We start from the raw sequence: 26,015 nt of genomic DNA on the forward strand, positions 1-26,015 counted from the left end.
CCAAGAATACTCAAATGGACTTGAGTAATTAGTTGGGCTCTAGGGTAAGGCCCATATGAAGGATTGGGCCTAATTTGGAAAATTGGGCCATAAATGGGCCATGGTTTGGGCCTAGATGGTTGTATGATATTGGTCCCTTAGAATGAGACATGTTGGACCGGACTGAGCAATTGGGCCTTAAGGGAGGTCCATGTAGAGGTTTGGGCCCAATTTGGAAAATTGGCCATATGTTGGGCTTTGATCCCTAGTTGACTTTGGTCCTATGGATTGGGCCTTGGGCTTGGGTAAGCCAAGCTAGGGGTAATGTAGTAATTACCCAAAGTATGTATTTATAGTTATGTGTTAGAACCCAATTATTAATTGGGTGTTATTTTTGTGTTGACAGTTCAGGAATCTGTCATCCAGCAGCTAAGGTTGAGTCTGCGGGACTTCAGCAGTATGAGATTGTGTCTACGGGACTTCAGCAGTGTGAGGTGAGTTTCCTTCCAGTAGGATCGGGTCTACGGCCATAATGTCGGCCCGTTTAGTTAGCAGTAGTTCCAGACCTCAGTCCGATGCAGTGGTTAGATTGATTAATGTCTTGGGATTCAAGCATGTTTTATGTTATGTGTTCCGGACCCTGGTCCGATGCAGTATGCAATGTATGTGTTCATGCTAGTTGATATGTTTATGCTATGTTATGTTCAGTCAGTTTCGGACTTCGGTCTGATGCAGTCAGTTTCGGACTTCGGTTCGATGCAGTTAGTTCCGGACTTCGGTCTGACGCAGGGGACAAGGTCCCCGTTAGTTCCGGACTTCAGTCCGATGTAGTTTCCGAACTTTTGTCCGATGCAGAGGGCAAGGCCCTGGTTAGTTTCCGGATTTCAGTCCGATGCAGTTCCAGACTTCAGTCCGATGCAGAGTGCAAGGCCCTGGTTAGTTCCGGACTTCGGTCCGATGCAGTGGGCAAGGCCCAGTATATGCTTTATATGTTATTGTATGGTATGTGGTAATTTGGGGGATCTCACTAAGCTTTGTGCTTATAGTTTTCAGTTTTGGTTTCAGGTACTCAGTTTTCAAAATAGGAGCTCAGGAAGATTGCAGTGCATACACCATTTGTTTAGCCTGGGATGTTTATACTCTGATATACTTGACAGGTGTTATAATATTTTGAGATACATTGCTTATGATTTTTATATGAGGTTTACCGACTATGTTTTTTATTATTAAATTAAACGAAATTTTCAGACTGTGTTTTTGGGACGTTACAACACCGCTAATAAAGTTTGAATTGTAACTAATTTGGCGACTGGTGTGAATGTATCGTGATAATCCACCCCTTCCATTTGGGTAAAACCCTTTGCTACCAAATGAGCTTTGTATCTTTCAACTTTTCCATTTGGTTTGAATTTGATTTTATAGACCCATTTTGAGTTTATAGCTCGCTTTCCTTTAGGCAGACTCTCCAAGGTCCAAGTTCCATTTTTCTCTAGAGCGTTAATCTCCTTTTGCATAGCTTCATGCCAATGAACTTTTTGAGCTTCTTGTTTTGAAACACTTGGGCTCATTATTATTCTTGATGGTCAGAGAAAAGCTTTATGATTAGTAGAAAACTTATCATAAGAAACAAATTTAGAAATAGAGTGGCATACCGTAGAGGAAACTTGATTGGAATTTGATGTTGGGTGTTTGACCGAAGGGGGAACTTGTACCATGAAGTCCTTGAATCTCAATGGTTGGACTCTTGCTCGAGTAGGTAATGTTTCAGATTGTACTTCTTATCTTGGTGCATTTATTTCAACTATATCATTATTGAGTTGTTCTTCATCATTTGTTCGATCCACTTCATACTCATCATGAATTTCATGTGAGTTATCCAGCTCACCTGTTTGGTCACGATGCATTTGAGTATCTTTCTCCATGGGGTTTTGTTCTTTGTTATGTGTCAAAACCGTTTCATCATGACAATGGCAATCGTGACACACCATTAGTTCTTTGCTTCCATCTTCATTGTTTCCTTGAACATTTTTGAAAGGAAAAATTTCTTCGTGAAAGTTGACATCTCTACTAAGTATTATTTTTCTAGTCTCGAGATCAAAATTCTTATAGCCTTTAGTTCCTGGAGGATATCCAAGAAACACCCCGGGCTTTCCCCTTTCTTCAAACTTTTCTCCTTTCATATTGGTATTATTAAAATAAACAAGACAACCAAATACCTTTAAGAAATTATAAACGGACTCTTTGTTCCAAATTAATTTAAAAGGAGTTTTGTTTTTAATAACCTTGGATGGGAGACGGTTGATCACATATGTTGCGATTAAGATGCATTTACCCCAAAACCTTTTTGGAAGGTTTGCACCGATCCTTAAGGCATGAGATGTTTCAAGTAAGTGCCTATGGTTCCTATCAACCACCCCATTTTTCTGGAGAGTATGGGGACACGTTATAACGCTCGTAGATCAGGGCTAGTCAATTTAGAGACGATAAGCATCAAAAATGACTTTTTGATCGAAGATTATTTAGAAGGATTAATCTTAACTAAGTTTTAGTATATGTTACAAGGATTCCGTACATATAAATAACGCCAAAATCCGAGTTATAACGAAGAAGTTATGACCTGTCGAAGTTTCGCGACAGAACCGGCACGACCCAGCGCGACGTAAATAGTGAATTTAAGGTAGATAGATATCTATCCTTAGTGATCTAAACGAGAGTCAAATATTTCGTCGATAGTAGTCCAACGATAAAAAGACAGACAAAAATGGAGTTCAGATGAAGGAGTTATGAATTTTGAACGGAGTTTTCCTGTCCCGGCCTACTAACGATAATATATAAGTAATATATTTATAATATATTAAAAATAAAGTCAAAATTAGCCAATGGAGTCTAAACGAGAGTTGTAGAGCATAATCTCACCTACGCGTCGATATAAAGAACGTCGAAAACGAAGTTCATGTGCGAAAGTTATGAATTTCTGAAGTTCGGGGCGCGAAACCCCGAAGCTGCCAGATACCACGACATGACAAGTCTTCTGACACCTCCGAGAGTCCCCCAGATGCAACTTGCGATGACGCATGCAGTGACGACCAAGCCCACGACGTGGGAAAAGGTGCCACGACGTGGCAAGGGCAGATTTTGCCTTATAAATAGATTTGAAGGGACAGCCGAGTTTGGTTGCTCATTCTCTCATCTCTCGCCCATATTACCTCGATTTACGTGCAAAGAAGTACCCCCGAAGCCCCGGTATCATCCCGAGACCCGAAGCGAGTCCCGATGTCCGAAGATCCCGAGAAGTGCAATTCCCGAGTCGAAGCTCTGCCCGCGAGGAGCCCGGTTTTTGTGAAGATCTTCCAGATCTACCGAAGAATACTACTTCTGCAAGTCGTAGTGTTGTCCGATCATTTTCTGATCAAGTGAGTGTATAGTCCCTTTCACAAACACAATTTTAATACAAGTATTGTTTGAATGTATTAAGTATATGTTTTGTGTGAGTGTGTAGTTACTTTCTTCTAACTCATAGATGGGAGTTATTCTCTATGAGATACGTGTTATGTGTATGTGTCTCATCTATTATTTGGAATGTGTATTGGATGAACATGCTATACAGGTTTTAAACTATGTATAAAAGTGTATATTTATATCTACGAAAATGTTGGGTAGAACATGGGTAAATGGGATAGTTGGTGACTATGGAGTTAGCGCCTATTGTATAAACCGTGGTGACTATGGAGTTAGCGCCTACTGTTAAGTAAACCTTGGTGACTATGGAGTTAGCGCCTATTGTATAAACCTTGATGACTATGGAGTTAGCGCCTATTGTATAAACCTTGGTGACTATGGAGTTAGCGCCTATTGTATAAGCCTTGGTGACTATGGAGTTAGCACCTATTGTAGAAACCTTGGTGACTATGGAGTTAGCGCCTATTGAGTAAACCCTGGCAACGATGTGACTTCGTGCCTATACCTCAAGTCAATCCTTAAGAATGAAGGATAGATGATTCTTAGGGTATATCCTTAAGATAAATGGAGATAATGGGGATGGGTAATTGGGTTGATTGTTTGATGATTAAATATAATAAATATATTATTGTGGGTTGAAAACCCTATATGCTCACCAGGTTCTCAAGCCTGACCCACTCAGTTTTCTTTGCATTACAGGTAATGGCACAAGAGTATAAGTTGGTGGACTTGACGAGAGATTTTGGATTATAGATCACTAGTTATAAATAACCGTTGTAAGGTCTATTTTATACTGTTTATGCTTTTGGTCTGTATCGGAACATGACATCCCGAGATTTTGTTATTTAATGAAAATACATTTCTTTAAAGAAATGCTTTGATAAATTCTTATCACATTTTGTTTTGGGAACAAATTCCGCAACCGTTTTCTTTAAACGATTACTCTAATTTATAAAACAAAGCATAAACAAATCGGTCTTTTCTGGCCGTGAAATTGGGGATGTCACACACTTGGTTTCTAACAAGATTCCCTTTTCATTGTAAATTCAAGTATGTTAGTGGATGTGAATTCCCCACCATTATCACACCTGATTCTTTTGATTTCTTTCTCAAATTGCATAATCATTTTGTGAAAATTCTTAATATATTGGTTGGCCTCACTTTTGTGTTTAAGAAAAAAAAATCCAAATTGCTCTACTAAAATCATCAACTATGGTAGGAAAATAGTTCGCTTTAGTATATGACGGAATACGATATCTATCCCAAATATCACAATGAATTAATTCAAACGGAGCATTTGTTTTAATAAAACTAGAAGGAAAAGGTAATGTCGTATGTTTTTCTTTGGCACAAGAATCACAAAAACTATGTAAATCATTAATACTAGCTTTGAGGAAGTCTACTCTACCAAGCTTTTCATTTTGAAGTGTTTCCAAGTCTTTTGTGCCATGTCTCAATGGTGGTGGCCATAGTTTTTCTTCCTTGAATCATCTTCATTCGGTACAGTCCCCCTTGGCATCTCCCCGTACCAATCAAGTTCCTCCTATGAAGCCCCTTCATAATACAAAATCCAGGGAAACAAGATATGGAACATTGCAGGTCGCGACAAAGGAGACTAACAGAAAGAAGATTACATTTGAAATTCAGAACATAAAGAACTCCATTCACTTTTGTTCCCCCCTGAAGGACATAATCCCCTTTTACCTTAACTGGAATTGAATCTCCATTAGGAATAAGAACAAGAGCCTCGAAAGGGTAGCCTTATTGTTAATAAGGATGTCAGATAAGCAAGTAATGTATTCAGTGCAACCCAAATCGAGAATCTACTCACCTTCTTCATTTTCTTTACGAGCCATATTAGCTATAGGCTTAATACCCTCGTCATTACCTATTCCAGATAAGTACGTCAAGAAAAGCTAATAATCTTCATTTCTCAAACCTGGAATCAGACTCATCTATGTCTCGATGCATGCAACCTTGCCCTTTGACCTTTCTCCTTTCTTTCCGGGCCACCATTCTGGATATCCGATCAGTTTGAAGCAACTCTCATGCTTATGACCATCTTTATTGCATTTTGTGCAGTTTTCGGTCCCTTCTTTCATAGCCTTGGTTCCAGTTCTTTCTTTGTTAGAACTTGGAGGACCATTCCTTCTTTGAAAAGCTTTGAATGCAACGGATTTAATAGGTTTTGTTTTCTCATTCGAGACAGATCTTTGCCTTTCTTGCCCAACCACCATGTGATACGTTGTTCCGAGTGAATGAATTGGTTTTGTAGCTAAGATTTGGGTTTTAATGATTTTGAATTCAGCATCCAGCCCCCTCAAAAGTTCATAAAGATGCTCCTTCTCTTGATGCTCATTAATCCTTGTGCCAATATTACATTCACACTTGTTACAAGAACATCGAGGGAAGGGATATATGGACTGGAATTTATCCTATATGGATCGTAACCGAGTAAAGTACATGGACACAGTGGCGCCACCTTGTCAAGTATAGGTGATATTTTGCTTTAATTCGTATGCCCTAGGGGCGCTTTCTTTCCCTAAATGTTCATTCAAACTGGAGCATATCCCTGACGCCGTTCCTACATACATGACGTAGTTTCATATGTTTTTCTCCATGGCGGTTGTCAACCAACCCTCTATCATGGCATCCACTCGCATCCACGGATGTAGTCTTTGGAACCCTTTTCGGGTTTCTTGATCGTTCCATCAACAAACTCTATTTTTTTAGCGAACATAAAGTCTGTCCTCTCTTGGCTCCAATCAGCGAAGTTGTTGTCTGTGAGGACCTCGTTCATGTGCAGTTGTTTTGGGTAGCCGGATGGATGAAGGTAATAGGGTGAGTTGTATGTGATCCCACCACAAGAACCTTCTCCATCTTTGGTTTTGTCTCATGTCATTCTTTAAGATCAAAAGCTAGGTTTGAAAACCCGCTTTGATACCATAATAGGTTTAACAAAAGAGAAGAATAAGCAGAAAGGTTTTCAAGATTGATTGATTCACAAAACAGATACACGGGCAAAATAAATAGGAATGTAACAAACAACTTCTTGTAGATAACTCCTCTAAATATGGAGAGGATATCAACTAAAGAAAGCAATGATATATCAAATCCTATACATGGACCCCTCCCCGGCTCATGTTGATTCTTCCACTCCGTACTATGGAAATGACAAAGTCACCTTTGGCAACGGTATCATTCTACCTATTTCCCACGTTGGTATCACATCTATATCACCTAAATTGATATTGCGAGATGTTCTTGTTGTGGCTAACCTAAGGATGTAATTACTATCGTTCAGCAAGCTTACTAATGATTTACCGGTTGATGTTTTATTTTCCCGGTCTTATTTTGCTATTCAGGATCTAATTGCCTAGCAAATTCTAGCAAAAGGGAAACATGAAGATGAACTTTACATTATGGGTTCTACTTTTCAGGTGCATACAACATATTTAATTTCGCCTTCTATGACATCTTTTGAATTATGGCATAAACGTTTAGGACATGTTGGTTTCGACGAGCACACCATATAATATGAAGTTGTGTGTGGTATGGTCATAGTTATGCCTATGTGGATGTGTTATAACCTAGGAACATCACCCTCCGCCCATGGCATGGTATTAGATAGACCATAAACATTCACATATCATTTTTTCTTTCGCTTATGCTTACATGACATGAGTTATAACATCATAAACATCATCCCACTAAAATGATAGAGAGAAGAAGCGTAGTGGCTGTGTTACGAGGAGGGGTCTATACCCTTAGCTAGTCTTATTTGAACATTTCGCTATTATCATTTCATTTTAATATACCCCTATAATTTCCGATGATATGTGGCATACACTTATATACTTGCGTTTTGTATCAATATATTTTTAACTAGAGTTATTCCGAGAGCAAAAAATACTCCACTATAACTTTTCTGCTAATAATAATTTCCTTAAAGTTTTACTATATAATAATCGTTTAAAATAATTTAATAAATACGATGCTTAAATTGAGTATAGGGACAAAAGCACAAAGAAAAAGAACGTGTGATCCGGGGAAGGTGTATATGGCAAAAGGCGGGCCACGGCGGTGGCAATTTGCAACCAAAAGTGGTTGTGGTGTTCTTTTAAGGACCTTTTTTCTCCATATCTTTGATAACAGGGTTAAATGTATTGATATCATAATAAAACTTATGATTTTTTTTTTATTTAAATGAACTCATTTGTGGGAATGTATAATTTTTAGTTACAGTTTAAACTTTAAATAAGACTTATGGGTCCACTTTACTGATTTCATTTTATTTGTTTTTTTATGTTGTTATGAAAAGTATTACCCAAACGTATCCATTTTAAAATTTCAATATTGACGGGTTTAAACTATCACATGTAATTTTCTAATACCAAAAGTTTGCCCTAGTTCTTCAATTTTTGGTGGAAGGCGGAAATATATTATACTAACACGAATCTAGAAAGGAAAGAATACGAAAAAAATACAAGTTAAAACTGGATTTTGGAGCCAAGTAATAAACTATTAACGTGCATTGCATACAGTTTTGCTAATAACACTACAAATGATTTTTAAATAAGGAAAAGGCCATTTTCATTATTCCCACTATCTTTTGGACGGAGATAAATTCCAACCAGTCATCTTTGTTAACGTAACAGATAAATCTTATGTCCACATAATAGCATGTAAATCATATGCGCCATGCAACAGTTAAAGTCGGCGATGATCAAACCTGAAGTAATTTTAGATTCTACCCTTGTGGGTTCCATTGGTAACCTACTTGCACATGTATATATGTGTGTATGTATGTATTTTAGTATGTATATCTACTATCATCTTTTTTTTTTTTGCATGCGATATAATCGAATATTTATTTGTTTCGTGTTCAACTTGATTTTCCATGTTTTCACTAACAACCATCTTAACTTCTAAATACAAACAATATTGATTGTGTAGTCCCGTCATGTTAGTTATGTTTTGTCATGTATCAGACATGGTTTCTTAAATTGTTTCAATTATTTTGATCAAGTACACAACCCCACAATGAAGCTTATTTTGATTTTAAGAGTAACAAACAAAGCAATACCATACAAATATATCATAGACCCATTTCTTTTGTATTTATTTTGATTTTTAAGTTCTTCTTCTAGAAAACTCCAAGATAATAAACTTTTTACATTCATCCATCGACTTACAACTATATATACATTCTATATATAACATGAATTCTGAGGAGCCTTATACACGACCTTTTTGTCCATTCACATTTGGCCACGAAACTTTTCCCTTTTTGGATTTTTGAAACTTTATTTTTGTTTTGTTTTTTTTTTTGCATTTGCGCCTTTAGTTTTCGTTGGCTCCCTCGAACCGACTTCCCCTTTTGATTTTAGCGGTTCCACTGCCTTGCTGACCACCGTCCTTATTGTCCAATGAAATCAAGCGGTTTTGTAAAATGTATCGTCAAGAACGTTGCCCCTTCGTCTCATCTTCTTTTGTGCATATCAGATGGCTACCGGATATAACTCTCAACCAAAAATTGATTGGGGGTGGTGTGACCCAGAAAAAACTCCTTCCAACCTACTTCTTTTATGATCTCATTGGAAATCATATAAAGACAATTCTGATTTCAGCATGCGAAGACGTACTGAAACTATAAGAAAAGTTGTTGATAAGGTCATTGTAGGGATTTGAAGGCTCAAGAACTTCACGTGATTGCTATCCTCTAAAGATTCAAATCCTCAATCGACTTTCTCACATTTCTTTGCAGATTGGTAGTCATATTTTTCCCCTTTCCCTTGCTTATATTCTTCTAGCGCCATTCTTTTCCATCACCGACTCATGGTTACTTTCAATCCCTCTATTCATTGATTAAAATATCGGTCCTTACCCCACCGACTCTCATTTTCTTGAACCACCACTATTCCCTCTCAGAGGATTAGAGTGAAGGCGGGCCAGGAAAGCACCATCATAGGGTGAAGGCGAGGAAGCTTTCAAATTTTCTAGGGCTCCTCTCCTCCGCTTCATCTACTTCTCGGATTCGGCTTCCCATCGATCCGCTAGCATTGATTTAGGGATTATTTTTCCAGGTATGTTGTCGATTTGAACTATCTATTTATTTAAATTCATGTAGTGAGTGGTTGTATGTTTGTAAAATCAACACAAATGACGGGACGGAAGCGAATTGAACGTAGGAAAAGGAGATTGAGGGTATTTTGTTGGAATGGACCAAAGGACAAATCCAAAATTGATATTTCAAAAAATGGAACATAGAATCGATTCGTCGGATTTAGAAGGCGTTCGAGAGAAAATGAAGACGATGGAGGAGGTAAGAAAGAAGGCGGTGACGGAAGGAGTTGACTGCATCATCCCGATGAGTAGTACCAGGTAGGGTTTAATTTACAAATTGTTCGGTATCAAAATTTTCAATTTGTTTTATTTAATCAGTTGCTATCTAACACTGCAGGAATGTAAGAAATTTTCATGAAGCATGGTTTGCTAATGAAGATGCAGTTTGTAAACCTGTTGGCATGTTAGATAATACCAACATCAAGCCACCAAAAGATGGAGAGGAAAGTTAGGGTAAAATAGTAAATAACTTGATGTTTCAGACTTTCGGTGAAGTTTTTAATCCTTATCTTTTTGTCATTTGAAGCTACCTCGTGGGATTTGCTTTGAATCGTATACACTTGATAATGTTAACACTGTTGCTTGTGGTCATCCTTTCTGTAACACATGTTGTCCAGGTTTGTATTGAATGCTCTGTGTTTTCTTTTCATTTTATTTATAAGTTTATAAGTGGTGCATTGAATTGCCAAATTTTTGTTTTTTTAATGCGTTTATTGATTTTGGTAGCTTATATTAGCACATCTATAAATGATAGTCTTGATTGTTTGATTTTGAAATGCCCAATTCCATCTTTTGGTGTTGTTGTTGATGTGGACATGTCAACATGTTGACTTTAGATGAAGATAAGAAGAAATATCGTTGTTACCTTCATAGATCTTATATTGAGGAGAATAGAAAGGTATGGAATTTATCTTAATGGTTTCATAATCAAGATTTTGATTATACTTTTATTCATTGATAATTTGATATGATTGACAAAGTGGTGCCCTGCTACTCCAAAGCCATCTGAAACACCACTTCAAAAGAACACCTCATCCTTACCAAAGGCTCCTTCACAGGGTAACACAATGCTTGTTATCAATGTTGTTTTTGCAAGGGAAACTAGCAGAAACTCTGTTGAAGCCTTGGTATGTTTCTTACAAATTTTACCTTATTTATTTCTTCAATTTGGCATCATTCTCTCTTAATAATTTTTAAACATTATCATATTGTGGAAATGAACATGTATTTTTTTACTTAAGTATTTATTATTCAAATAATAGTGCAAGTTCTACAACAAGATTCAAAGTAAATCACATTTTATTTAATTATTTTTTGATGTTCTTAGGTGACAAGCAACAAGGAAAGTATCTATACAATGGGGTAATAAACATTTCTAATGGACTCTAAATAATAAAAGTAGTAATAATAATAATCGAAGTTATAATGATTACGATATATATATATATATATATATATATATATATATATATATATATATATATATAATGATATAGATTAATTAAGGCATTATCTTGTGAACTGTTCTTTGTTCCTATTAGCTAAAATTGTGTCTGATGGTATTACTTTTCTTTGTTATGGCTTTTTTTTACTCCCCCCCCCCCTGTGGAATTCCAATTATGGAGAATTGAACTTTTTAGATGACTATTTGATAATTAATAGTTAGCTGCTCATGGAACATGTAGATTACTTTCGATTTTTTTTGTTTTTGGGTATTTGATTGAAAGGACTGACCTGTGTGTCACACCCCAAAACCGGAACGGCGGAAACATTATGGGTGGATGACGTCATGTCAAGTATCACAACATATGTAGTATAGTAATCAAAGTACAACAACCATTGCATTAATAGTAATAATTTTACATAGTTTACATTTCATAGCAACATCAAAGTAATACAAGGAATAATATAGATGCAGCTCGGTACTAGGCTGTCTTCACAAACGCTCCCGGGATGTACCTGTCTATCGCTGACCTGAGAATACAAGTTATTTTGAAAGCGAGTATCAGCATTTTTATAATGCTGGTGAGTCCATAAGTATTTAGTGTCATTTGTATAAATACACATTTTTATTCAAAATAACTTTATGAAAGATAGTAGTTTAGAATCTACGGTGTATTAGCGTCCTTTCCAGAAAATCCTATGTTTTCTAAATAAAAGTCGTCTTCTACCAAGACCCGACCGATTTATGTTTTAAGGAGTAGTTTTCCCCAAATTACTATCATTACCGAATATAGAATTGACTTTAAAAGAGTAATGAGAAAATCATAAGTGAAAATACTAGGGGAAAATAATATATATACCTCATCAGTAACACTGTTGACTAAAACAAAAGAAAACATAGACTCCAGGAGAGTATCAAATGAATGATACGCCTGGCTCAGTCTAACAAAAGGAGGTACAGACTCCAGACAGTATCGAGTGAACGATATAGCTAGCAAAGTCTAAAACAAAAAGGGTGAATGTGAACCCGTATGTAACCATGCCGATTGACGATAGAGCATCCGATGACTCTCCAGGTCACACGTAGAGGTAATGGTATTTGAGGTAGTGGCATTATGTCACCCATGGGCCTTACCGACACAGACTGTAGCTAGTAGTCTGGGTGTGGGAGTGTCAGTCCCGTATAGATCTATACACATGATGTTCGCTCTCCTTCCCGGAGACTCTGGTTACACGGTGTTGGTGCAATGAAGCGTGGTAGAGGGAAATAGTGTGTCACATTCTAAAGTAAAAGAGAAAGAGGGAGATAGAGAGAAATAGAGATAGAGATAGAGATAGAGATAGAGATAGAGTCTCCTAACTATTCCTATAATAGTTACTAGGGTTCCAGAAACATGAATAATAGAAGGATGCCTGTACTACTCAAGGCGATGAATTGGCTGAGAGAGAGAGAGAGGTTTTATGTCCATACATGTATACATGATATATAATTAATGTTTAAACGACCTTCAGACGGATAACCGATACCTACTAGACCACATCCCAACGAGGAAAAGGAAATAGGGCGAACTAGCCTTCCTAAGTCCTTTAAACATTATTTATATAACTATACAAATATAGGCATGCATTTAACGAAATAGAAGCATAGAATAAAACTTTGGTAAAACCTTTGGAAAACCTTTAAAAATAAGAATTTACGACTTGATGTCATTTCGTAAAACAAGCTTTGAAAACCTTTGGAAATCCTTTGAAAAAACCTTTCATAAACAACTTTGAAAAATGATTTGTATATAACGGTTTAAAAGAAGAAAACCTTTGATAAGAAATCACGACTGGATGTCTGTTAAGTAAACAAACTTTGAAAAATGTTGGATAACCTTTAATGATCTAAAAAGGGATATTCATACTTTAACAAGATTCGAAAACCTGATTTGAAAATCTTTAATCTTGATAAACAATTTAACATGCAAAATCTATTTTGATATACAGTTATTAATCACATGTGATTTATCTAATAACTGTACAGTTCAACTTGTATTCCCCCTTATAAAAGCAGTTAAAATCATTTAAAAGGTTAATTCAGGGGTATGAACTAACCTGTCGTGGGCGATTCGGATGAATGGACGGTATAGGATGCTAAGTGTCAAGTGAGGACTTGACCACACATGCGAATCCTATTTAACATGTAATGATACATTTAAGTATCCAATTAGTCATTTAATAACTAATTAAGCAAGTAAAGATGTCCTACTACATGAAAACACTTTGCTACAATTGCTAGGAGTACCAAGGGTTGCATACAAGGTGTGTATGCACTCACATTGGAGTTTACTCCTCAAATAGTAGTGTCTAAGGGTGTTAACGGTTTTGGAACAATATCCCCCATGAGTTTACGGCAGTAAACTCATGGGAATTGTGCACTTGTGTGCTTTAAGGCTTTAGGCTTGACAAATAAGGGTTCTAGAGTTGATTCAAGGGCTATGGAAGTGATTGGGGCTCAAAATGGATACTTTATGGAGTTGACGGTCCTTGGACCACTCCCTTGGGAGTTTACGGCCATAAACACATGATTTTACGGTCGTAAACTCATGTTTGTTCATTTCTTTTGTGCTTTGGTGGTTCTAGGCTATGTAGGCAAGGTTCTAGTCACTTATATGAGCATAGGAAGGTGTTAAAGGCACCTAAACACCTTGTAAAGGTGTTTATGGTTTTGGGAGGCCTTCCCAAACCATAAACTCAAGTGTTGCTCATTTGGGCATGTTTTGGTGCGTCACATGAAGGAATACAAGGTTCTAGGCACTCATGGAAGCTTTTGGAGGTGTTTAAGGGGTAATTTAACATCCAAAAAGGTGTTTATGGTCCTTGAAGGTGTATTTACGATTCAAGAATGTTCTTGGGCCGTAAACTCATGTTTACTCCCCATATGTTAAGATTTTGGTGTTCTAAGTCCATTCGTGCAAGCCCCTAAGTCATTGCTAAGCATTAGAAGTCGTTTGGAAGGGTTTTGGGGCTTCAAAACCCCATTTATGAGTGTTTGCGGTCCAAGAGTGTTATTGGGCCGTAAACTCATGATTTTGAGGGTTTTGGGTGATTTAAACACGAATTTGTAAGTGTGATAATCTAAACAACAAGCTAGGAAGGTTAACTTACCGTTTTGAAGTTCGAAGAGGCGATTTTTGACCAAAACCCGATTTGTAGAGAGAGAAAGTAGAGAGATAAGGCTCCTAAGGTGTGAAAAGGTTGGGATGAAACCCACTCAACCCTTATATAGGGTTGAGTTTACATCCTGGGTGGAGGTCTACCCAACACCAACCGCAAACGGGGTTTTCGCGACTTCCGTTAAACACGGCAAATTTTAAATTATACTTCCTTATTTTTGGTTCGCTTGACGAATATTATTTAAAATATTCCAACGGGCTTAAATCCGGCCAAAAATATTTTTGGGATAAGTTTGGCTAATTTTTGACGTGCTTAATTACGACGTTAAAACAACGGAAATTTTGGGTTGTCACACCATCCCCCTGTTAGAGGGAATTTCGTCCCGAAATTAGAGTTTAGGAAAGGAAGTGGGCATGAATAATCGATTAATGAGATGAGGGTACTGCGTATTCGAATGTTCCTCGCACTCCCAAGTGAACACTGGTCTTCGCTTGGCGTTCCAGCGAATCTTCACTAGTGGGATGCGGATTCGTTTCGCTCGCATGATCTCTCGGCTCATGATTTTCTACAGGTCCTCTACGCAAAGTCGGGTTCCCAATGATTTCTATCAAGATAAGTGTGATTTAGAGAGTTACGTCGGGCAAGCACTTTTTCAAGTCTAAGATGTGAATCAATTTGGGGTGAAATTTATGGAATTCCGAAAGTAGACTTCGTCTGACAAGGGTTGAACCAATTCTTATAAAGAATCTCGGATGGTCCTAAGCTCTCGGAAAGATAGAGCTTTTCAATACTTAGAACATAATGTACTTCTATGGTGAGATCATCACTGGCGTGATCGCCATTTTGAAGTTCCAAACGTTCTCTCATATCGGGGGTGTAGTTCTTCGGGTCGGTTCTTAGAAGGCTCGGGTTATCCTCGGATTCGCATTTCCTACTGATTGGTTTTCGGAGGTTTCCTGGATCATCGGATGTATTGGCTACACACTGGCATGTATTGATTTTGTGGCATTTATCTCGACCTAGTGCAAAATGGACCTACACTTCTGATTCTTGAGGTGTTTCGATCGGAAACTCTCAGAGTCAGTGAGATAGGGTTTTACCATACGATGTTTAGAGGGTTTTATATTTTCATCATCGTCTGACGGATGCTTTCACAGTATGATTCCTACTGGAAAGAATCATGCTCTTACTCGCTCTGCTGTTTCATGGATAACAATCTCTGATTAGGGCTAACTTAGCCCGTTGAGATTTTCTGAAGCGCTGGACTATTTCAGGAGGTGGTTTTACTATCTCAAAAGTTTTACTATATCTTTTGAGATAGTATTCCTTGGAACACCTAGTAGCCCAACGAATCTCTAAGACATGCCCTGTTCTCTAAAGTGTCGGTTTATTACAGTTGCAGAATGCGTGTGCTCTTGTGTAATCCATCGACTAACACCTAGACTGGTGTCAAGTCTATAATCTCTTCGGGATCGGGGTTATAAGGCTTGACGCAACATACCATTTTATTATATTCAAGTATTTCTTGGTTGCGAGGGTTATCATGTGGTTCTTGGCATTTTAGTGTTCACTTCGGAGAATGCAGTCTTTCATCTACAGGGCGACGGTGACTATTCTCACACATGAGGAGGCGGTGTGTCCTAGGCACTACTTGTCGGTAACAGGATGGACGAAGTGCCTGAGTAGTGCGAGTATCTTTGGCAACTACTCTTCCGGTGTTTCTGAGTTTCCATGATTTAGATTATGTATAGAAGTATAGGGTTCCATCACTTGGAGCTTCTAATTTCCTCATCCACTCTTCCCAGGGTTTAACTTATCGCGGCTTCCAGGTTTCCGGGATATCCACTGAGATGCTTAATTCGTGGGATTAAGCATGAATGGATGGTCGTAGTCAATGTCCTTGACTCTTACGAATCAGATTTCTTTACCAACTGAGGGTGTTAGCTACTATATTGGCTTAACTGGGATGACAACAAATTTTGGATTTGTGGTCATTATAGTAGCTCAACCTGCAGTGGTTCTCTTGACTCAAGTTTCTATTCTATGGGATAGGATGAAGGGTTTTACTATGAGGTTCGTGGTAGAGCTCATACTTGGCTTAACCACTAATACCTGGTGTATGCAAGCCGTATATAATTGAGATCGACGGGATGTTTAGTTGTGCGACTCCACCCCAGACCCACAACCCAACGAGGAACAGGGAGTAGGGAGGAAGCACACATCTTAAATCTTTTTTATCTCAATTATATACCACCCTTATGCATATACTCGGTCATAGTAGTCAGTCCCATGAGTTCTATCCTCCTGATTCACGAACCTGATTATGAAGTGTGAAGGGTGTTTCTGGGGGATCTACGGAGTAGGTTTCGGGTGGTTATCGTCTTCTGGAACACCTGCAGTGTCTTTCGCTGTGGTTTCTATCTTTACTTAAGGAGAGGTTGGTTAACAGCGCGCCATACCCTTCTCCTGGGTATTTCGGAAGGTTTTAGATAAGAGGGACGACCGACGAATTGCATTAGGTTTTATTATTATCTGGTTAGGAAGAACTTTTAATTGTCGAAATGGCTACGGTGAAAGTTCTTTTTACACAGAACTAGGGATTTACAGATGGTTGCACTAGGTCAACCATGATTGATAGAGGCGTCGAAGTTGGCATACATCGACATAACATAGAATGAGGGTCGATAGGTCCATGTGCTGAATGGGCACACAAGTTCTTGGCGTCTCGGGTTTCGTCCCGTGTATCACTGTTGCGGATACTTGGACCGATAGAGTCGACACGGAACTATAGAGGATTCTGAGTGTTTTGGAATAGTGTACCTTTCATGAACGGATTCTCACGAGGCCTTTCTATAATCGCCTAGCATACACTAGTCATGTATAATTAAGGTGGGGAGGACTGTTGACTGAGCGACTCCGCCCTAAATCCACAACCAAACGAGGAACAGGAAATGAGGCAGCATCACTCACTCGAGGTCTATCCAACTTAATTATACACTGCTTTAACGTATATACTGAGCCATTATAGCTTTACCTTATGAAATTTTTAGTTTTACCATAGTGCTGCGACTTTTAACAAAGTTACAGTATTAGATTTACTACAAGATTAACGCTGTGAACTAGGTGTATTACAAAAGCAAGTATACGCAGTACGAGGGCCCCTTTACTATCGGGATCTCGCAAAAAATCAGACTCTGGTCGCACTAGTTCTAAAAAGTTTACGAGTCTGATACAACGAACGCTTAGAATACTTTAACGAGGGTCTGGAGTAGTTTCTCCTGCAGCAGTGATCCTTAGTATCACCTCGTCTGCGCCGGAGTTCTTTATTATTGGACAGTCCTTTTGAGGTGTCCCATCTCGCCGCACTGGTGACATATCTGGTTCGTACTAGTATTGGTGATGGGAGTGAGGTGCTTAGTCAGAGTTACGTGGACACGGGTGCCCTCCTCGTTACTCCACTTTGAAAATTTTCTTTTAAAGATCCCGAATTTATCATCACCTTTGCGGGTAGGGTCGGTCCCGATGCCAGGGACTTGTGAAATGGGTCGTGTTGGTGCTGAAGGGGCCGGGGTTGCCGCTTGCTGCAGCGCGGCAAGTCTTTGGAGTCGTTGGTGCTCCTTTCTAGCTCGGCGATTTTGTTTCCTACTCTCGGTTTTACAACTTTGCATGTTCGTGACTGTTGTCATGCGTTGGCTTCCTAGATTGGTACAAAGATCAGAATTTTCCATTCCTCTGCCAGTCGTGATTGCATTGCTAGCGTCGAGGTTCGCAAGGATAGTTGTCGCGACAGCTGTTACCGCGGCTTGGAAAGTGGCAGGGTCGATATGAAGGATAGGGGCTTCATTGTTTGGCTGACTGTCTCTGGATGACGACATGATTCTGTAACACGAAAGACGAGGGGTTTGTGAGTGACCAAGGTTGACTCTAGATTATTTGATTCTGACTAAGAGATGAGTGGATAGTAAAATGTGTGATTCTATTTTAGTTTCACATCCCGACGAGGAAAAGAAACTAAGTCAACAACCTCACATTTTACTGTCTACCAGGTCTTCGTTATATATAACTTGGAAATGTATGAGCAACGAAATCATACTAATAAACTTCTCACTAACCCTTCATAATTGAACTAGAATTCCTAGTAAGGGCTGTCTTTGGACCTTGATGTATTTCAATCGTTCACCAATAGGGTAGGAGTATGTTCTCGAAGGTTTGACCTACATCCCTATGATGCAGCCCGGGTATCAAGGTAGGGGTATGAATATTGAAAACCATAAGATGGGTGTCGTTCCTACTAAGTTATCCTTATACTGGAGAGATTTACTCTCCGACTCTGGAGAGATCTGAGGACAGTTCGGAACGAAGCCCGCGGGGAGAAAGGCTCATGAAGACTTATGGCTAAACACTCTCAATCGAGATTTTGGGATACAATCTAATCGTATTACTTGCGACAGGAAAGGCGATCTACCTAACACATAGTGCGAGTAGTGTAATCACTAACTCACTAAATTGTGTTATTTTATGGGTGTATTAGCGCGGCGAATACGAGAAAAAGGCACTTCTCAGTTCCATGTATTAGCTCCCTCTGTCTACCTCTTATCCGTGACTGGGACCGGCGTTGGTTTTCTTCGGGTAGTTACCTAGGGTTCTCTTCTCGTGAAGACATATTGAATTTCTACTCCATCTTACATCCGATCCTGACTCTGAGTGTCATCGCTTCATGATGGATGACTGGAAATCTCGGAAGTTCAGGCAAATTTCCCACCGATGTCCCTAAAAGTTATAGGCACTTGATGGTTTCAATAGTCTCGTCCTAGTTCATTTATTTCCGAACTGGAAATCTTCTCAATGAAACTCTTATGGGTCTGAATCAACTCTTCTGTCGAACACCGAAGTGGATAAGGTTTTCTACAGGGTTCGTGCGAGAATGGAAATGTCTAGACAATCCTAAGAGATTATTAACATTTCACTGGATGATCCATATCGAGTCCTGCTACAATTACATAGGGTACACAAATTATATATAGCTTAGATCCGATAGGCCTTCGAATATGTGATACTACTCTATATCCACATCCCAACGAGGAAAAGGAAGTAGAGCGAAACCACACATTCTTAGTCTATGGGATCCTTATTATATATAACCTTGGAAGTATACCCTCTATAATCATAGGTAAATCAATAAGGACACAAGGTTATCTATGGATCCTAAAATACCCCTATGGTATTTAATTTACTTGTTTGATTCTTACCTTCTGAATTTGATTGTGGGATTAATGTGAGTCTTTTAGTATTCCAAAATACTCCCATAGTATTTTTAAACTTTATGTTTGGCTCTAGCATTCCTATTTGGTAAGTTTCAGACCTGTTGCAACACCACTGTCACTCCCAAGCACACGTTCATCACATCTCGGATACATGTAGTTGATCAGGTTACATTTATTCCAGCTTACGATTACATAACTGCTCAGGTTTGACGGTAATGCTCATCATCCGAAGACTTTTATTCTTGTTCTTCTTGTGATACTTTGTTCGGGTGTTTAGATTCTAGGTGTTCTAATACTTTTGTAAAATATGGTTATATTTTAAAGTATAATTCTTGGTCAAAGTGTTTTATCCCTATGTATTTATAGGCTGTATATCTTTTATGAATTGATATACTAAGCTCACTATAAACAATGCTCTGATACCAATCTGTCACACCCCAAAACCGGAATGGCGGAAACGTTCTGGGGTGGATGACGTCATGTCAAGTATCACAACATATGCAGTATAGTAATCAAAGTACAACAACCATTGCATTAATATTAATAATTTTATATAGTTTACATTTCATAGCAACATCAAAGTAATACAAGGAATAATATAGATGCAACTCGGTACTAGGCTGTCTTCACAAACGCTCCCAGGATGTACCTGTCTATCGTTGACCTGAGAATACAAGTTATTTTGAAAGCGAGTATCAGCATTTTTATAATGCTGGTGAGTCCATAAGTATTTAGTTTCATTTGTATAAGTACGCCTTTTTATTCAAAATAACTTTATGAAAGATAGTAGTTTAGAATCTACGGTGTATTAGCGTCCTTTCTAGAAAATCCTATGTTTTCTAAATAAAAGCAGTCTTCTACCAAGACCCGACCGATTTATGTTTTAAGGAGTAGTTTTCCCCAAATTACTATCATTACCGAATATAGAATTGACTTTAAAAGAGTAATGAGAAAATCATAAGTGAAAATACTAGGGGAAAATAATATATATACCTCAGCAGTAACACTGCCGACTAAAACAAAAGAAAACATAGACTCCAAGAGAGTATCGAATGAATGATACACCTGGCTCAGTCTAAAAAAAGGAGGTACAGACTCCAGACAGTATCGAGTGAACGATATAGCTAGCAAAGTCTAAAACAAAAAGGGTGAATGTGAACCCGTATGTAACCATGCGGATCGACGATAGAGCATCTGATGACCCTCCAGGTCACGCGTAGAGGTAGAGGTATTAGAGGTAGTGGCATTATGTCACCCATGGGGCCTACCAGCGCGGACTGTAGCTAGTAGTCTTTGTGTGGGAGTGTCAATCCCGTATAGATCTATACACATGATGTTCGCTCTCCTTCCCGGAGACTCTGGTTACACAGCTTTGGTGCAATGAAGCGTGGTAGAGGGAAATAGTGTGTCACATTCTAAAGTAAAAGAGAAAGAGGGAGATAGAGAGAAATAGAGATAGAGATAGAGATAGAGATAGAGATAGAGTCTCCTAACTATTCCTATAATAGTTACTAGGGTTCCAGAAACATGAATAATAGAAGGATGCTTGTACTACTCAAGGCGATGAATTGGCTGAGAGAGAGAGAGAGAGAGAGGTTTTATGTCCATACATGTATACATGATATATAATTAATGTTTAAACGACCTTCAGACGGATAACCGATACCTACTAGACCACATCCCAACGAGGAAAAGGAAATAGGGCGAACTAGCCTTCCTAAGTCCTTTAAACATTATTTATATAACTATACAAATATAGGCATGCATTTAACGAAATAGAAGCATAGAAGAAAACTTTGGTAAAACCTTTGGAAAACCTTTAAAAATAAGAATTTACGACTTGATGTCATTTCGTAAAACAAGCTTTGAAAACCTTTGGAAATCCTTTGAAAAAACCTTTCATAAACAACTTTGAAAAATGATTTGTATAAAACGGTTTAAGTGAAGAAAACCTATGATAAGAAATCACGACTGGATGTCTGTTAAGTAAACAAACTCTGAAAAACGTTGGATAACCTTTAATGATCTAAAAAGGGATGTTCATACTTTAACAAGATTCGAAAACCTGATTTGGAAATCTTTAATCTAGATAAACAGTTTAACATGCAAAATCTATTTTGCTATACAACTATTAATCACATGTGATTTATCTAATAACTGTACAGTTCAACTTGTATTCCCCCCTATAAAAGCAGTTAAAATCATTTAAAAGGTTAATTCAGGGGTCTGAACTAACCTGTCATGGGCGATTCGGATGAATGGACGGTATAGGATGCTAAGTGTCAAGTGAGGACTTGACCACACACGCGAATCCTATTTAACATGTAGTGATACATTTAAGTATCCAATTAGTCATTTAATAACAAATTAAGCAAGTAAAGATGTCCTACTACATAAAAACACTTTGCTACAAGTGCTAGGAGTACCAATGGCTGCATATAAGGTGTGTATGGCCTCACATTGGAGTTTACTCCTCAAATAGTAGTGTTTACGGTTTGGGAACCATATCCCCCACGAGTTTATGGCCGTAAACTCATGGGAATGGTGCATTTGTGTGCTTTAAGGCTTCAGGCTTGACAAATAAGGGTTCTAGAGTTGATTCAAGGGCTATGGAAGTGATTGGGGCTCAAAGTGGACACTTTATGGAGTTTACGGTCCTTGGACCACTCCCTTGGGAGTTTACGGCCGTAAACACATGAGTTTACGGTCGTAAACTCATGTTTGTTCATTTCTTTTGTGCTTTGGTGGTTCTAGGCTATGTAGGCAAGGTTCTAGTCACTTATATGAGCATAGGAAGGTGTTAAAGGCACCTAAACACCTTGTAAAGGTGTTTACAGTTTTGGGAGGCCTTCCCAAACCGTAAACTCAAGTGTTGCTCATTTGGGCATGTTTTGGTGCGTCACATGAAGGAATACAAGGTTCTAGGCACTCATGGAAGCTTTTGGAGGTGTTTAAGGGGTAATTTAACATCCAAAAAATGTGTTTATGGTCCTTGAAGGTGTGTTTACTGTCCAAGAATGTTCTTGGGCCGTAAACTCATGTTTACTCCCCATATGTTAAGATTTTGGTGTTCTAAGTCTATTCGTGCAAGCCCCTAAGTCATTGCTAAGCATTAGAAGTGGTTTGGAAGGGTTTTAGGGCTTCAACACCCCATTTATGAGTGTTTGCGGTCCAAGAGTGTTCTTGGGCCGTAAACTCATGATTTTGAGGGTTTTGGGTGATTTAAACACAAATTTGTAAGTGTGATAAGCTAAACAACAAGCTAGGAAGGTTAACTTACCGTTTTGAAGCTCGAAGAGGCGATTTTGACCAAAACCCGATTTGTAGAGTGAGAAAGTAGAGAGAGAAGGCTCCTAAGGTGTGAAAAAGGTTGGGATGAAACCCACTCAACCCTTATATAGGGTTGAGTTTACAGCCTGGGTGGGGGTCTACCCAACACCAACCGCAAACGGGGTTTTTCGCGACTTCTGTTAAACATGGCAAATTTTAAATTATACTTCCTTATTTTTGGTTCGCTTGACAAATATTATTTAAAATATTCCAACGGGCTTAAATCCGGCCAAAAATATTTTTGGGATAAGTTTGGCTAATTTTTTACGTGCTTAATTACGACGTTAAAACAACTGAAATTTTGGGTTGTCACACTGTGTTGTTGTTTGGTCACGAGAACAAAAAAGGATTGCAGTTGTTAATGGCGGTGGTGCTGACCACCGAAGACAATTATATGAAGACAATTACTAGTCACGAAAAACACATGATTGGTATAAAAATTAATTTCCTCGTCTAAGTTGACGGATAGTTTTTAATTGGTTGATGTTTTACTATCTTTTGGATTTTGTTATTTCATTTATTGGATAGTTGACAAATCTGCAAACACAATCAATGTTAGTTGGTTGGTGGTGTTTCACTTTTGGTGAGATTTACCTTTTTTTCTTTTCTTCTAGTAACGTAATAATAAAACGTGTAATTTCTTTCAGGAGCGGGTGAAGGTAAATTCAGTTCCCCTTATATGTCGATAAAAACTACATGCTAGATGAGGTTACTATTTACAACTATCTATCATGATTGCTAAATTTACATAACATTGATTTAAAATAGATACTTTTTTTTACTTTCCTAAAGCAACATGATACCACATACACGCACCATGTGCATGGTCATAAGCATCATACAACTCAAAAACTATTCAAAAGCATCAAGTTCAAACAAAACATACAAGATTCAACTAATATGTAGTAAGTACCTAAAGGAAACTATATCTAAAACCTACAAAAAAAAAAATACAACATAAACAATTAAAAAACGGACAAATATTGAATTTGATGGTGCCGAATAAAGATATAAAAAAACATAAACACAGTAAAAGTATTAAAACTGAGGCTACTATAATTTTTAAAGAACGTATGATCTTTATTTTCTACATTTCTTTTATTTAAGAATTCTAAATCAGTAGGTTTGTAAAATATAAATTTCATTATCCATCTTTCCTCATCTGTCTTTCATATTCTTTGAAAGTCATATAAGAAACATGGATATTGTTTTACTATTATATGCATTCATTTTAAAAGCTTTATTAAAAAGAATTTGTTAAATTATGTTGAAGCAATCGATAATAACAGAAAAAAAAAAAGTAAACATGGAACAATACCAGAACGAGTCAACAATTCAAGTAGAAACCAAGTTAGTTACAAAACTTGCAAACAATAATTAATGATCAGTAGAAAGCATTACAATACATACACACAGATAATAAAAAATACATAATACACAATACCAAAATACATAAATCATCAAAAACCTGAAAGTCATAAAAAAAACGAAGGTAAACACGATGAAAATGTGAATAAGATTCAAGTAGTTCAGCAATGTCTGAAACAAACGGTATTTTTTTGGTCCAAAATAAAAAGATTATCATCTTTTTTTTAACTTTTTTCTTCAATAAATGAGTAACATGGACATTTTTTTTTCTTTTGAAATTTGAAGTCTTAACACTAATGTTGATGTGTGTAAGTAAGTAAGTTGTGTTCATATAAGTTTAGTCCTTTACTAAATTTGATCTTTTTTTAATATTTTTTCAATAAAAGAGTAACAGTACCAATTCCTTTTTTGCAATTTGATCTCTTAGTTTCTTATATGTATTTGATTTTATTTATTTATTTGTGATTTGCAGCCCAAATATAGTAGTATACTTACTCATATACTGCATGAGAAGACCATCATTTGTATAGTGAGTTTTAATTAATGACTGGAAACTAACCATTAATAATTTGGTCAAGACTGTTGTATTTTGTTTTGTAGGAATTACCAAGTTGCATAACTGATGAAGCTTTCCGAGAAGATGTTTTCTGTTGGTTTTGGCAATAAATAAAATGTATTTCCTTTTAACATACAATGATACATAGTTACACTAATTAACATCAGCAACATACTTTAGAAACAAATACCCTCCAACCCACGCAACGAGAGGGGATCTTTTCTAGTTTAGGTTGAAATGAGAATACTAATAAGGTTGGAAAGTGAGAAGATATCTACACCATCCATCTTTCTTGGTCAACGACTATTTTACCAGGTGATATATATATATATATATATATATATATATATATATATATATATATATATATCATTATCATTATCATCCATACTTATAAAGCTAGCATTTTTTCTTGAATCTCATGCATTTGAAACCCTTTTTTTTTTAACTTCCTCAAACCACATTCATTTGAAACTCCCTGTATTAACTAATGCAACTCAAAAGTTTTCTTAATTATGATTTAACACTCAAAAGTTTTATAACTTATATTATGTTTAATTAGCATTTAGTGAAAAGTTTACTATAAAAAGACCAATCTTTTGTGTCTTTTGTGTTATATAAAATCTTACATGTATGGAGGATTTAAAGATATTGTGATTCAAAAGTTTTCATATAATTGAAGCATTCATGATCCAAATATGATGATTTGAAGAAATGGGTTATGTCGCATCGATGATAATTGTAATATTATTTTTTCTTTCAACCAAAACAAATGAATCTTTTATATTCTTTCTTTATATTCAGTTTATCATTTAATCTTTATATGTCATTTGTGTGTATTACTCAATCTTGAATGTTTTGCTTGGAATATATTTCTGATTCTTCTTTTTCAAGGAAAATATTTTGATTGCAGGTTAGTGAAAAATTGTCATCAAGTTTCTATGGTTGAATGGTGTTAAATGAAAAAAGAAGATTCATAAAATGGATATAGGTTTTTTTTGTTTTTGCAAAGTTGACGAATCTTAGTTTTTTCTTTTGATTTAAATGTATGCATATGTAACATCATTATATTCAACCACCTAATGCTCTTATTTATTTGATTGTAGTTTTTCTATTTTGATTATGTTTATTTTCTATTTTTTGTTGGGTTATCCTACACAACATATTTAAAAGACAATATTTAAAAGATAATATAATTTTGAACATTTGATATGTAATTATGATATGTTCTTTATATAAAAGTAACTTATCCATATTATTACGACCAGAATTACGTATGACATTTACGAATATATATATATATATATATATATATATATATATATATATAT

At 37.0% G+C, this 26,015-nt stretch overlaps 1 protein-coding gene across 2 annotated transcripts; it reads left to right on the top strand.

Moving 5' to 3' along the window:
- Positions 1 to 8,905: 8,905 nt before the first annotated feature.
- Positions 8,906 to 10,821, top strand: LOC145094274 (uncharacterized). Of its 2 annotated transcripts, none has more exons than XM_079032553.1 (5): positions 8,906 to 9,524; positions 9,630 to 10,017; positions 10,091 to 10,181; positions 10,401 to 10,462; positions 10,545 to 10,821. In XM_079032553.1, the coding sequence occupies exons 2-5, from the start codon at positions 10,000 to 10,002 to the stop codon at positions 10,749 to 10,751; spliced, it is 378 nt and encodes a 125-aa protein (XP_078888679.1). In that variant the 5' UTR covers positions 8,906 to 9,524; positions 9,630 to 9,999; the 3' UTR covers positions 10,752 to 10,821. The 2 variants fall into 2 exon arrangements, with proteins under 2 accessions (XP_078888679.1, XP_078888680.1); XM_079032554.1 differs by having other exon boundaries at positions 9,902 to 10,017.
- Positions 10,822 to 26,015: the final 15,194 nt, after the last annotated feature.

The sequence above is a fragment of the Lactuca serriola genome, chromosome 3, assembly GCF_051521515.1.
Source record: "Lactuca serriola cultivar US96UC23 chromosome 3, Lser_US96UC23_V15, whole genome shotgun sequence".
NCBI classification, from domain to species: domain Eukaryota; kingdom Viridiplantae; phylum Streptophyta; class Magnoliopsida; order Asterales; family Asteraceae; genus Lactuca; species Lactuca serriola.

Excerpts from the sequence above, each read along its gene's own strand:
- LOC145094274 (XM_079032553.1), top strand. Across the intron at positions 10,182-10,400 it reads CTGTAACACATGTTGTCCAG|ATGAAGATAAGAAGAAATAT; the intron begins GTTTGTATTGAA and ends TGTTGACTTTAG. Across the intron at positions 10,463-10,544 it reads ATATTGAGGAGAATAGAAAG|TGGTGCCCTGCTACTCCAAA; the intron begins GTATGGAATTTA and ends TGATTGACAAAG.